The following is a 14,995-nucleotide window of genomic DNA, read 5'->3' as shown; positions in this document are numbered from 1 at the left end:
ATTTATTTATTTCTGCCTAATTACCCTTAATTATAAATACAGAATATAGATTTACTAGAGACGATGAATTGTTTCTCTTCAGAAGGGAATGCTATTCATTTTTTCTAAACAGAACAACTAAAGCATCAATTATATTACTAGTTAAAATAAAACTTGAAAACTAGCATATTCTCCCAAAGTAACAGCAAAAATGCTATAGGACAAATAAATTAATGGCTGTAAAGTATTAACTCAACAAAACCATATTTTACTAAAATATTTTATTGCAATAAGATATTTACTGTGCTCAAAATCAATACAAAGTTAAAATTATTTACATACAAATGCTGAAACTATAGCTAAAAATAGCCGCTGAGTAACAACAACAGCACAATTTCAGCCTCTAAATCAAATACGTAATTTTCTAAGGATTGTTAACAATGGTAACGAAAAATTACTGATCATGGTTGTAAAATTCACTGGTTTCCATAAAAAGAAATGTCCTTCATCAGGTTTATCTAAGGTAAACAACTTATTCCTTTGAAGAGTAACGGGAGAAAAGTCTGATTCATTCATGTATATTATAGTCCAGTGAACTTTATGATTAAATAGTACATTTTCTAAACTTCACAGCTATTTCTCAAACAGATTTTCCTCTGTATAAATGTCAATGTATACTACATTTCATATTATATATATATATAAAAAGTATCTACATTAGTTTTTTGTCAGTTTGGAACTAATATCCATGGTGTAACAAAGTATTAACAATTCTGATGTCTGCACTGTGTATGCTCAGATATGCTCACAAAAACTAGTCTGTTGATGACTTTAAAAAAATATATTAAGATGCCAAATAAATCTATTTTATTACGAAATGAAGACTTTGATTAAGAATATATTTTTATTAGGCATTTTGGTAACAAATCATTACCCTATATATAGTTGATTCATTCAGTGTATTTTTAAAAGTAAATGAATTCCATTGTAGTTTTTCTTGAAGGAAAAGAAATCATTTCTCCAGTTGTTGAGGAGTACTAAAAGCTTCGTACACATTAGCAGCAAAGTCTTTCACTTGCTCCATCATCAACAGATCCTAGCAAGATGACAATAAAACATTATTACAGTTTGTAAGAAGTATAGATAATTTAAATCCATTTCTGCAATCAAGCAATAAATTTAGCCTTAAGTTTTGTGGCAGTAAGGCCAAAAAGAAAATCACTTAATGCAAGGAATATTTTTTCGCATAAGAAATTCTAGGAGATACTTATTGCTTAGGTTCTTGTATGAGGAATGGTGGGTGTGGTAAGTATTCAGTGTGACTTCGAGAAGAAGACCCAGAACAGTCTTCAAACGGACTTGTGTATGCCATGTGCTGGGTAAGTATTTGTTCCATAAATGATTACAATACTAACGATACAAGTGTAAAGGTACCTTGGCTGGAAGCTGACATAACATGGTTGTAAGGTATGTTACTTTTTAGAATATCTAACCTAGAATGTATGTAGCATGTCATGGGTTCTGCATACACAAACATAAACTACATACATATACTTCAGAACAAGGGTTCTTAATGGATTTGTGAATGTAAAAACAAGAATTACATTTTTATTTTCATTAACCTTTAAAATCTAGCATTTCTTTCAATTATGAAATTGACAACTGTGACAGCAGTAACATGCTATGCATTTGTCTTCAGTGGAAATAAGACATTGTCACATCATATGATAATTGTGGAAGATACATGAACTGCCATTACATCTTGTTATTTACTGCATGAACAAAGAGGCAATACTGCTACTTCATAAATTTGATTTTAAAAAGTATTTTGAAAACTGCATGTAATTAATTGGCTTTCTTTAAAGCCTATGTATTTTATGATATGCATTTACACACATTATTCTGAGAAGGGGTCCATAGGCTTCACCAGATTGTGAAAAGATCTATGACACAGAAACATTTAAGTGCCTCTCTGGGCATCAGAGAAACAGTAAATGAAAAATGAATCTATCCTTTGTGTTCTCTGTTTCTTAAGTATCAGAAAACTCAAGTGAACTTTAAAATTTTTTTTTTCAACGTTTATTTATTTTTGGGACAGAGAGAGACAGAGCATGAACGGGGGAGGGGCAGAGAGAGAGGGAGACACAGAATCGGAAACAGGCTCCAGGCTCTGAGCCATCAGCCCAGAGCCCGACGCGGGGCTCGAACTCACGGACCGCGAGATCGTGACCTGGCTGAAGTCGGACGCTTAACCGACTGCGCCACCCAGGAGCCCCTCAAGTGAACTTTAGACCAGTCTTGACCTCAACAAATTCATGGTTAAAGTCTCTAAAGACAACTTGGCATTTTATAGTTAAATGAGTTAACATAGAGATTATGCTTAAAAGAACTTGTCAATCAATAGTGTAGTATATAACCTACATTCAGTCACACTAAAAATCTTTGAACATTAATATCAATGGTATTTTTATTAGATTGAACTCTTTTGTTTTCATTATCAATTATACAGATTTTAATTACTGTGGTACATAAATTACTTAAGCCTTCAAGCTGCAGGTGGTGTATTTTGCCTGGTTGTATTTCCCACTGGCCTGCCAAGATGAATAGCCTACAGATGAAGCCAGACTCTTACGAAACTGGAGAAAGGTGAAGTTAAGGTTTACGTGCCAAAAGTTACAAACTTTTTTCTCACACTGATATACATGTGAAAATTAATATTAAATTAAAAATTTTAAACTAAGTTTTTAATAAAAAAATCTGAGCTTAAATTAAGCGAAATGAGATTAGCCTTACTCCCTCTTCCTTCTGCAATATGAATGCCTGTCATGGGTGACAGAGATGACAAAGACAACTGAAGAGAACAGTGAGGCAAAATAAGCACGTAAAGGACACAGTAACAACACCATATAGAGAAAGAAACAATCTGTAGTCTTAGTTCTTTTCATGTTGCCAAGCAGAAAGTACACAGAAGATAATCTAACTTGTCTGAGACACATGGTACCAAGAAGATGCCATCTTTACACTTAGCCTGCAGTCTCCTCCCTGTACATTTCTGCAGTAGTTTGGAATTGAGGTGTATTGCAAACACATTTCTAATTCTAATACAAGTTTTAGTCTTCTAAAAGTATTGCAACTTGGTTGCAGGTGACCCAGAAAAAACTGTGTGGGTCCAGAGTTCTTATTTCAATAATATTTGCCTTACTTACTTAATGCATTCCAAAATGGTTTTCTAAGGAAGGATTGAGTTTTAGGTAGTACTGTCTATGGAACTTTTCATGAGCAGATTATTGGTGCATTCTTAATAGTCATATTTATTAATACTAAAATGCTTTACTTCTCCAAGACAATTTTTTAGTTTTCCTCAAAATTTGAGGAACTAGATCACGGTCTCATAACTCAATCTTATTACTAACATAGTTTAATGCCAACCAGAATGTATGTAAAATGTAGTCTAACTGCTGTTGGACTAGAATATGGGGAAAGGTATTCCCAACCTCATAAATTTGCTATATTTTTGTTCTCATGGGGCATTCTACCACACTCTACATGTGATTTAAGTTTTGGTTTCTTTGAACAAATACCACAGGAGAGAAATGTAATTTTATGTCAGACCAATATAACCACAACCAAAAATACAATGTTTTTAAATAATACCTCCAAGCTTTCTTCTTACCTGAACAAAATGACTAGGTGTTTCACTGCAAACTGAATGGATCTGTCCATTTACTATTGGAATTATCTTAGCTAATGGCAGGCTGACACTGGAAAGACTGAAAAATCATCATAGTAATAATTATTTTCTGAAATTATCTCACAGGATCTTAACATTTTAATTATAACGCAATATAGTAACTGAAGAGTATTCACAAAATGTATTAAGAAGAAAATAAAAACCATGCATAATTCTACCCCTTAGAAATAACAACTGCAAGTGACATCATGGTTAACTTTTCCAGTAATTTTTATACATATCTGTGCTTTTTAAAAAAAGCTTATTTATTTTTGAGAGAGAGCGAGACTGAACATGTGCCTTAGTATGGGAGGGACAAAGAGAGGGAGAGAGAGAATCCCAAGCAGGCTCTGTGCTGTCAGTGCAGAGCCCGGACGTGGGACTCGATCCTGGGAACTGTGAGATCATGACCTGAGCTGAAATCTAGCGTCACTCGACTGACTGGGCCACACGGGGTCCCCTTTTGTTTGTTTTTTTAAACACAAGACTCTAACTTCCCAGCAATATTGTTTTGTATTTCTATTAAAGTTATGAACATTTTCCATCTTATTAAAAGTTCTTCACCAAAGTTTTAATCTATTTTTTAATGATTATAAAAAGTAATTCATCCTCTAGCTGTGACAATTTATTTATTCACTTATTAAAAAAATTTTAATGTTTATTTTTGAAAGAGAGAGAGAGAGGGAGAGAGAAAACAAACATGAGTGGGAGTGGGGCAGAGAGAAGGATACAGAGAATATATAATACATACACCCATATATAATTTGTTTTTATTAGTTAGCATCACTTTTCAGTTGATTCTCTTGAATCAACTGAGGGTTCTGCATCAACTGGAGTACGCATAATTAATGATATTTTGTCTCTTTACCGATAATTGGAAATATTTTTTCTTGGCTTATTGTAATGGCTAGAACTTTCACAACATGTTAAACAATAGGAACAACAGTACGCATAATGAAAATATTTCTAGTATTAAGTCATGGAGTATAAAGTAAGTTATCGATATAGAAAAGAAAAAAAACTTAAGCTAGGAAATATCTACTGAATACTTAGAGTATGTAACGAAATATGAAAGGGCATAAAATAGTTTCTGACTTTGTGAGGAGGCTTAAAATATAACTGAGGAATACGATTCCCGTTCTAGGTGAAAAATGTAGGTTGTACAGGAAAGTACAGTAGTGAGTACTATAGGGAGTTCAAACAAGAAGACTACAATGGCTATGTGGTTATAACACATTTTTTATAACTCTTCAGTGTATAAAATCAAGTACTTGTGTAAAACAACTGTTATAATTCTTTATCACTACTCAGGAAATAACTAATACCTTGCTAGGTAGAGATTATAGTGAAGTTTTATTAATCAGAGCACCTTGATTTAGGGAAGTATATAGGGGCTGAAATTTATTTTTGTATCACTTAAAAGAGTTCCTAAAAAAGATTTTAGGGTGATATTTAAGTTGTCTCAGAAAATACATTTTATGGCTGTAAGCATTCCAAATCCTCAATGCTAATTGGAAATTATTCTTTTTATACAATAAAGAAGGGTTCCAAAGAAATGAATAATTTCTTGCCCTATGTATTTAAGAATTGAATTGGAGGGGCGCCTGGGTGGCGCAGTCGGTTAAGCATCCGACTTCAGCCAGGTCACGATCTCACGGTCAGTGAGTTCGAGCCCCGCATCAGGCTCTGGGCTGACGGCTCAGAGTCTGGAGCCTGCTTCCGATTCTGTGCCTCCCTCTCTCTCTGCCCCTCCCCCGTTCATGCTCTGTCTCTCTCTGTCCCAAAAATAAATAAACGTTGAAAAAAAAAAATTAAAAAAAAAAAAAAAGAATTGAATTGGATATTACACATACATACTTCATATCACTTACTGTTTCTCTTAATTTTAATGGACCAATTTATAGTCAGTTAACATTGATTTAGTAGCTATTATTTTCTGAGTTTAATATAAAAAACTTCAAAGCAGGTTATTAAAGAGTATAAATTCTAATAGGAGAGCCAAGGTACTCATGCTGAGATAAGGATATAATAAAACCATATGATACATTTTAGCAGAATGAATGCATGACTTAGAAATAATTATGATTAAAATTACTAACAATTACACTAAATACTCCCAATCTTACAAGAAGAGCTAAAAATGAATACATTATATTGTTGTAAAAGTAGGAGATAATTCATGAAATAGGAATCTATAACAAGAATGCCTGCTTATCATAATGGCCAAACTACTGAATTATGTAGGCCAATTATGGCTTGCAGTACTTAAATATGTTTTCAGTTTTATATTCTAAAGAGTTAAACAAAAACCCAACAATCTAAGAATTGGGATTTGGCCTGCAGAAAGACAGCTTGACAACCTAAGTATTTCTATATGGTGGCAAAATTTTGGGAAGAAATGAGGTTTTTAATACTGAATTCAGAAGGAGTTTCTACTAATGAAGGAGTCATTAGTTTAAGGGAGTTTAATTTGTTGAAAATGATCAAATTTATCCTCTATGATTTTTTCATTACCTGGAACAAAAACACATCCAAAGCACTCCTTTGTTAGAGCCTTCATTACTCACAACATTTTATGTCATCTTACCTACTCATGGAGTTGCTACGTTGCAGTTCCTGTTCAGTAGGTCGAAAGAACTCAGCCATGTTGTCTAGCAGTCTGCTAAAACCTCGGTTTAAACATGTATTCAAAACTGTACTAAAATCTGGACTATACAAAAAAGGATAGATTGCGTTTTAGATTCTCAGTGGAAAAGGAAATAAATTCAATAAGTATGTTGTTATCTTTGACAGCCACCAACATTTCTAGTCACAACCTACTTTTTATATCCTAAAACGCTGTTAAGAATATATCAAGGGGTTAATCTTTAAAAATTAAGCATAAAAAGGAAGTTTATTATTTAGCACAACAAAACGAGAATTTGCATCCATTTTGCTAGATTTTCTTTTATTATTCAGCACTTTGTACAATGTGTTTTCAAGAATTTCAGTAACAGTATTACTTCTCTTCAAGGAACTTCTGAAGAAGAATCATCTTATAGTCACAGATACTGGTTTGCTTCACATATTCTATCATGACATCTCAGAAAATTTTGGCATCATGTACAGGTGAGAAACTGGATACTTAGGGATGAAGAAATTTGTCCAAAGGTATATATAATTAGTAAGTGGGGAGCTAGAATTTGAACCCAGGCCTTTCTGTTTTTAAAGTTCAAGCTCTTTTTGTTATGCTACGTTAGTATCTCACAAAACCTCTTTGATATAAAGAATAATATACATATGCTATTAAAGTTAGAAAATGTCTACTTCAACAGATTAGTTTGATCTTTGAAATGCAGAAAGCTTAAACCAGACCAGCTCATGGGAGTGGTGGGCTAGGGGCTATCCATCTGGGAATTATCAGCATACAGACAGTAGTTAAAGCCGTGTATGAAATTGCTTAGGGCAGCTGAGGATGAAATAAGAACAAATACCTTGGAAAACGAATGTTTACAAGAAAGACGGACATAGAGGAAACTAGAAGAAATAATCTGAATACAGGGAGAGAAATCAGGAAATGACACTTATGGAAGCCACACGAGAAAAGAATTTCAAGAAAGGCTTAATCAACAGTGCTAATCATCAGAGAAAAGTTAAAAAAGGTGAACATCACAGGTTGATCAGTTTTGGCAAAAGATCACTGATGACCTTTTCTAAAACTTCGTGGAGTAAGGTGGTGAAAACCTGAGTAAGAAAAAATGTGAAAAAAAAGAAGAAAGAAAAAAGAAAAAAGAAAAAATGTGGAGACGGCGATCGTAGAAAGTCTGAGTTAACCTTTAAATTTGTTGATTTTCATCACATTATGAAAATATCTTAGAAGCAGAGGATATAATTTCCTCAGAAAACAGAACTGGAGAAAGTGGTCTTAAATTATCCTTAGGATAAAAGAAATTTCCAGATTCTCCAGTGATAAAACCACTTCGAAGAGTTAAGTGGCTCCACCGAGGCTGAATAGCTAACAAACAGGAAAGTCCATCTTCAATCTAGGTCTTCCAGTCTCCTAATGCATAGTCTGGTGCTTTCTCCATTGTTAACACCCTAGCTGTGTTCTGGGTAAAATAGTAATACTCGATTTAGGGAAGATGTGAGATTTTTATCACTCAAAGTTTTAGGAACATTATAGTCTATCCTGAGAAGGCTAGGGGGAGTAACTCCCGAAATTGAGTGTGCATGTGTGGTGGTGGGGGGGGGGAGCAGTGTACATAGATCAGCACATGTACACATGTGGTACCATGAGGATTAGCTGGAGCTGGCTACCTCCAGCTCACAAGTGCATTTCTCCCCAACTCCCCAACTCCTCAAGTCAGTATCAAGTGATTTCAAGTTGGTAGTCAGAACGGCTGTAGCTACAATTTCAGTTTCTGTTCTGTTTTATTTTTAAATGCTAATTGTTAAACATTTCCTTACATACTGGGTCTACCAGAATCACCTCTGAAAGCTTTTTTTCAAAATATAAATGCTAACTATCTTCCAGTCCCTCAACTAGTATTTCAGATTCTCTAGCCTAAGGAAGTGGGTGAGGAAGGCATGGGCATCTTGAAACAAATCCATTTTTCTCATTACCTTAATAAAAGAATTAGGAAATCCTACCTAAATGCAGGGGAATAGATTCAAAATGTAATTTTCACAAGATACCATGTTGCATATGTTCAGGAAAAACTAAAAAACGGTCATAAGTACATTCAAATAGAAACACGTTTTCTGTTACAAGTAGTATACATACCTTTCCAACATGTCTCTGGTTTCATTGAGTAGTTTAATAGTGGTGACATCTCTAGGAGAAAGCCCACAGGCCTGTGAAATTAAAATGCCATACTTTAGGGTTTCAAATATTAGTACAGGTATGATGACAGTAATCATATTAATAAACCCCGAGAGTTCAGAAAATCTATAAGTCTATGTTCTATCAACAATGAAGAAATGTTAAACTAAGAAAAAAAAACCAAACTGTAAAAGTTCATGTGTACAGGTAAGTACTATTTAAAACATGAGTTAGTATCTTAGTTATTGTAAATAATGTTGCAATGAACATAGGGGTGCATATTATCTTTTCAAATTAGTGTTTTTATTTTCTTTGGGTAAATACCCAATAGAATTATTTGCTCATACAATATTTCTATACATACACACAATGGAATATTACACAGCCATAAAAGGATGAGACTGTGACACCTGAGACAACACAGATGGACCTAGAGGGTATTATGTTAGGTCAAATAAGTCAGACTAAGAAAGACAAATACCATATAATTTCCCTCACATGTGGAATATAAAAAAATGAATAAATAAAAAGCACAATCAGACCTTTATAGAGAAAAAAGTGATATAAACTGAGACCATATAGGGAACAAACTGATGGTTGCCAGAGGGGAGGGTGGTGAGGGGTTGGGCAAGATGAGTGAAGGTCAGTGTGAGATATAGGCTTCCAGTTATGGAATAAGTAGGTCACGGGAATAAAAAGCACAGCATAAAGAATATAGTCAATGATGCTCCCATAGGGATATATGGGGACAGAAGGTAGTTACACTTCTGGTGAACACAGCATAACGTATAAATTTGTGGAATCTCTATGCTGTACATGTGAAACTAATGTAACATTGTGTGTCAACTGTACTAAAAAAATGAGTCAAAGTAAAATTATACTTTATAAGATCCTTGTTTATCTGGCCCCTCTTGAATACCTTTCTAGAATATATTTACAATGAAAACAATTGTCTTTTCAGGTTGCAGAGGCCTGGCATTTTTTTTTCTTTTATTGGTAAAACATTTTATTAAAATGTGTGTCTTTTTTCATCAAGTCTAGTCTAGTCTGGAGCTCTGTGTGCCCTTTTGATCTAAAGTTTCAGGGTTTAATTCAGTGCAGGTAAGATCTGGTCTGTCATTCGTTTCTTCAACTGTTCTTTTGAATCTTTTTTTTTTTTAGTTCCACTGTTGAATTTTAAAATTTGTAAACTGTTTTATCATTCCAGAAAGTTTTTTTAATACTCTCATTGCATGTCCTTGAGATTCTAATTTGTAAGTAAGTTTTCTCCTATTTCTTTCATTAATTCTGTTCTATCCATTCTGTTTGTTCAGTTTAGCCTCTATCCTGTAGGTCACAGGGTTCCCTCAAATGGCAGCAACCTTTATTTGGCCTACTCATGAAGGTAGGGTCTCTGAGCACCCGAACAGGTCTACCTTTGGGGTATCTAGGGGAGGGAAAAACAGCAGGCAAGGAAAACCATGGCAATATTTGTTCTAATGGAGTCTCTAGGTTAAGGCATGGCTTAGGAGCCTCTCTGGTTTGTCAAATAAGATATCCTTCTCTTAACTGTAAAGAATGGGTATAACCCAATTACATATGAAAAAAAACCCCAATAATTATTAAAAAACGAGATATTATAACCTGCAATCTTTGACATTTTTCTTGTTTGTTTATTTTGCGCACAAGCTGGGGAGGGGCAGAGGGAGAAGCAGAGAGAGAAGTCCAAGCAAGCTGCGTGCCCAGCATATATCATGACCTGGGAGGAAAATCAAGAGTCAGATGCTCAAGCGACTGAGCCACCCAGGCACCTCTTTCCTATTCTTCGTCTATGAGTAATTTAAATCACAACTTCCCAGGACACACCAGTGTGTAGCAACACCATAAATGGTAACTGTCAGAGTAGGCCTTCTTTGTTTCTCAGTTGGATGACTAGAACTCCCTTCCGTCTATTTTGATACTGCCATCACGGCTTCATTTTAAAAAGCAGATTGTGTAATTGTGGTAGTGGCCTGATTAAAATGGATCTTTGTCTATAAACTGAAGTTTGGACTCTTCATCTTGGCATACAAAGCTCTTCATGATCTTGCCCCAGCTATCAGCTATATCCTCCGTTACTGCATCTCTTACAAATACGGTTTAGCCACATGAACTGCATTTGTCTCCTGTATTCCCCAAATATAATGAACATATGTGTATTGTTCATTTTATATATGAATCATCCATCATGGTGTCTATCACATAACTAATACTCAATAAAAATCTGCTGACTATCTAATCTAAAATTATGTTTCTAAGTAGAAATTGGTCATAATTGCTGTTTGTTTTCTAAATTAATGAAGTTTGAAGTAAATGAAATACAGGGCTTTACTTATTTATCTTTTAAAGTTTATTTGTTTATTTTGAGAGAGACAGATAGCGCAGTAGGGGAAGGGCAGAGAGAGGAGAGAGAATCCCAACTAGGCTCGTGCCGTCAGCGCAGAGCCCCATGCGGGGCTCAAACCCACACAACTGTGAGATCATGACCGGAGCCTAAACTAAGAGGTAAACACTTAACTGACTGAACCACCCAGGTGCCCCTGAAATACATGGTTTTAAATCAATTACCTTTCAAGAGCCTCAGAATTCTAAATTTCAAGGGATAGTAGAAAACTTTTAAAAATTCAGAGTAACTGGCTTAGTTAAATGGTTATGAATTAATCACCTGAACTGCTAATGGAGTTTCTTCATCTGGCATCATATAATGGCATAACAAAGATTTGGATCCGTCTTTATTAACCCAAGAAGAAGGTTTATGCTGCTCCACGAGATCTCGGATTTCTTTTAGTTTTTGCTCCAAGTCCAGGAGGGACAAAGAATGTTTAAGAGAAACACTAGAAACAGAGAAGAGGGAAATAGGATAAACTGAAACTATACACTCTTTTCTTAACAGGTTGCTCTCTGAGATCTAGTCAAACCTGAAAGCGCTGACTGAAATCACTACCGTATATTACAAAATCAGCCATCAGTTCAGTGTCATTATCACAGAGCCACATCAAATCTTGTTGCAGATTTCACAAGAATCTTTAAAGTATCATCACTTTGAATATATTTTAATATGTATTTGATGTTTCAGCCCACTGTAATTATAGATACTGCTAATATAAATGGAAGACAAAAGGCTCAGAGGCAGATTTGGAAGTAGGTCTTTTATCTCTGACCCAAATGTTTCTGGTTTGTTTGGAAGTCAACCAATAAACAATGAAACATTAAAACTTTCCCCTTAGTATCAAAAGATTGACACTAACAAAGAAAATGGATTCACAACGCAGTATCCCAGGGCTGTGTCTGTATCAGGTTACAAAGAATTTCACAAACCACCATTTGTCAAATCACCAGCTTCACTAGAACAATTCTAATTTTTCTTTTATTCACCAGAATCAGGAAGTTAGAGAAGCCACAGCAAAATGCCTTACCTTCCTAAAATCTTCTGCACAGCTTGTTTAATGACAGTGATCAATTCTGTCAGGCCTATTAAAAGAAAAACAAACATAAAAGGCTTGTTCACTTTTTGAATTCCTCAAAAACACAAATGAACAAATTAAAATTATTTTCCAGGTCACACATAAGAATCTTACCATCTCCAAGGAGGTGTTGAATACTTGATAAATACTGCTGTTGGACATCTGGGGGAGCAAGAACTGTCTGTACAAAACAGAAATAAGGTTAAATCACCCAATATTACTAGTAAATAATATAAAAGTTTACGATCACATGAAACATAAGATGTATTTTAGAGGGGAGCCTGGGTGGTTTAGTCAGTCAAGCGTCTGACTCTTGATGTTGGCTCAGGTCATACTCTCGCTGTCACGGGATACAGCCCTGCTTTAGGGTCCATTGGGCTGAGTGTGGGGCCTGCTTGGGATTCCATCTTTCCCTCTCTCTCTGCCCCTCTCCCTCCAAAATAAATAAATAAACTGTTTAAAAAAGAAAAAATATATTTTATAGAAATTATCAAGATAAGTAATATTCAGTTAAATTTTGAACCTCTTGGGAAAAAGGGCAGTATCTATGAAGGTCTATTAAACTTACAGTGCCATTTTTGCCAACTGCTGCATTATCCAGGTAAATATATCCACCAATTATGTTTAACTGGACTCGCAAAAGAACAACCAGCATACAAGTACTGTATACTGCTACGATACTTCTTGTGAAACCTTCACAGAGAAAAGAAAACCATTTGGTACTATTATGAAAACAAACGTGTAAAATGACAAACTAACTCTATGGTTATTTTCTCACAACATGACTTTAAAAATAGATTTGTAAATGTTTTAAGGACAAAAATATATCAATTCAAAATATTCATAGTCTATTTCCTTACAACTTGGTTGCTTAATGTAAATTAGATAGCTCTTAATTGAAACAATAACCAATATATTAAGTGAAAGGTTATATATATATTGTTAGCTTAGAAAGGAGAACAAGGAAGGACTGGGAAACACTAAGAGTTGCAGCCTCAAAGCTCTGAGTGGTCCCGGGAGCTAGCTGAGAGTAAGAGAAGAGGGCTGTGTATGGAAGAACTCCAGACGGCAATGCAGGTAAAGGAGGATGAGCCCATTTAATGGCTGGAAAAAGGTATAGATGGGGGATACCCAGAGACTAGGCTTCACAGCAGCCTAGGACAGAGTGTTCAAAACAGAGGAAAGAATAAGTTTATTGACTGTTGCCAAGAGGTCTAGAAGGAGGAAAGTGTCCAGTGGATTTAGTAACACAGAAGTTACCGCTGATGCTTGTGAGATCTGTTGGGTGGAGACACAGAGGTGGGCGCCGGGCTGTAGTGTGTCAAACAATGAGTGGAGAAAAAAATGAGTGGGAGTGAAGAAAAGGGAATGTAGAAGTCTTTGGTAGTATATAAGGGGTGGCTGAATAAAGGTCTAATTTATTTTTAAATAGGTAAAGCTTAAGCATGATTCAGTCGAGAAGGATTAGATGAATAGATGGGAAAATGTAAGAATAACTGGTGGCATAAAGTTCTGAGGTGTGTGTGTGTGTGTGTGTGTGTGTGTGTGTGTGTATGTATGTGTGTGTGTGTGTGTGTGTGTGTATATATATATATATATATATATATATATATATATATATATATGTAAGTAGGGGCCCCAGGGCAGCTCTTTATTTCAAAGTTTCATCACTAATGAAATTTTGCATACAATGTCAAAGTAAAGTTACTATCTGGATGAGAGTAAAAACTTCCCTTAAAACATATGTTTTCACTCTTATATGGATCCTAAGAAACTTAACAGAAGACCATGGGGGGAAGGGAAGGGGTAAAAAAAAGTTAGAGAGGGAGGGAGCCAAACCATAAGAGACTCTTAAAAACTGAGAACTGAGGGTTGGTGGCGGCTGGGGGAGAGGGGAAAGTGGGTGGTGGGCATCGAGGAGGGCATCTGTTAGGATGAGCACTGGGTGTTGTATGGAAACCAGTCTGACAATAAATTTCATATCAAACAAACCATAATAGTGCATCCACCAGTACCTAATGTAGGCATATGCAGTCTAGGACAGGTTTATGTACCATAACAATATCAACAGTAATATTACCACCACCACTAACATTTACTGAATACTTTCTATGACCAAATATTGATCAACTCGCTTTGGGAGAATTATTTAATACGGGCAACAACTCTGTGGGGTAAACAAGAGTCATCCATGTAATAGAGTATAAATATTTCCCTTTGTAAATATATTAATAATGTGCTGTCACATAGAATAGGTAGACTTACTTATTATCTTTAGATCCTCCCATATTTCTAACTTGTTTGAAGGCCTAAAGAAGTAAATCACAAAATATGAAAACAGTAATCAGGTAATCTAAAGGAAAACTTAAAACTTCATAGCTTTATATTTAATTATATTTTATTACAGGATAACTACAGGAAACAAACCCCATGAAATATAATAAAAGAACAATTGTAATTCCAGTAACCAAAGATAACAACCATTTCACTAGTATGTTGGTATATATCCTTCCAGTCTTTATCTTCCTTCTGAGCATAGTTATACAGGAAAATCAAGAATAACGTTTATTTCTTTCCTTTATTTACCATTTTACAAATAACGAAGCACATCAGTAATTCTTCAAAGGTAAATAATGAATTTTTTTGTTTTAAAGTATTGTTACTTTAAATAAATATATATTTGATGTTTCAGCCCACTGTAGCTATTATTCTTATTAATGTTCAAATTGCCCATCTTTGACCATTGGGGATACTATTCAGGTTGGTTCCTGAATTCTTCTAACATTACCCTATTAGTCTTTCATAGCTTCCTTGCTTACTGACAAGAAAAGCTGTTCTGGGTTCATCTTGTTCAATTCTTGCTATGGACCTGACATCACCCATTTCTCCAAGAGTCCTGGATCCTTACAGCAGAAAATGGTAGTCTGTGACTGGAATCTTCGATTAAGGATATTCATTGCTGGGGCACGTGGGTGGCTCAGTTGGTTAAGCATCCAGTTTCGG

General features: G+C 35.0%; 1 protein-coding gene across 4 annotated transcripts in view; it reads right to left on the bottom strand.

Moving 5' to 3' along the window:
• PEX3 (peroxisomal biogenesis factor 3) overlaps window positions 1–14,995 on the bottom strand; it is a 32,763-nt gene that overhangs the window by 2,050 nt on the left and 15,718 nt on the right. For 2 of the 4 annotated variants that reach the window (XR_007152322.1, XR_007152323.1), the window contains exons 4-12: window positions 14,258–14,301; window positions 12,561–12,685; window positions 12,107–12,173; window positions 11,945–11,999; window positions 11,194–11,362; window positions 8,472–8,542; window positions 6,297–6,419; window positions 3,653–3,749; window positions 914–1,075 (exon numbers count right to left, since the gene is read on the bottom strand). Coding sequence is in view for 2 of the 4 variants with exons in the window: in XM_047859693.1 (XP_047715649.1) it covers window positions 992–1,075; window positions 3,653–3,749; window positions 6,297–6,419; window positions 8,472–8,542; window positions 11,194–11,362; window positions 11,945–11,999; window positions 12,107–12,173; window positions 12,561–12,685; window positions 14,258–14,301 (835 nt within the window). In the remaining 2 variants the exon portion in view is untranslated. Of the gene's footprint in view, window positions 1–245; window positions 1,076–3,652; window positions 3,750–6,296; window positions 6,420–8,471; window positions 8,543–11,193; window positions 11,363–11,944; window positions 12,000–12,106; window positions 12,174–12,560; window positions 12,686–14,257; window positions 14,302–14,995 lie in introns of those variants that run through there. The other 2 variants (XM_047859693.1, XM_047859694.1) reach the window with 1 other exon arrangement.

Source organism: Prionailurus viverrinus, chromosome B2, assembly GCF_022837055.1.
Source record: "Prionailurus viverrinus isolate Anna chromosome B2, UM_Priviv_1.0, whole genome shotgun sequence".
Taxonomy (NCBI): domain Eukaryota; kingdom Metazoa; phylum Chordata; class Mammalia; order Carnivora; family Felidae; genus Prionailurus; species Prionailurus viverrinus.
Note: the sequence above shows the minus strand (reverse complement) of the source record. Positions and strands in the feature narration are given on the sequence as shown.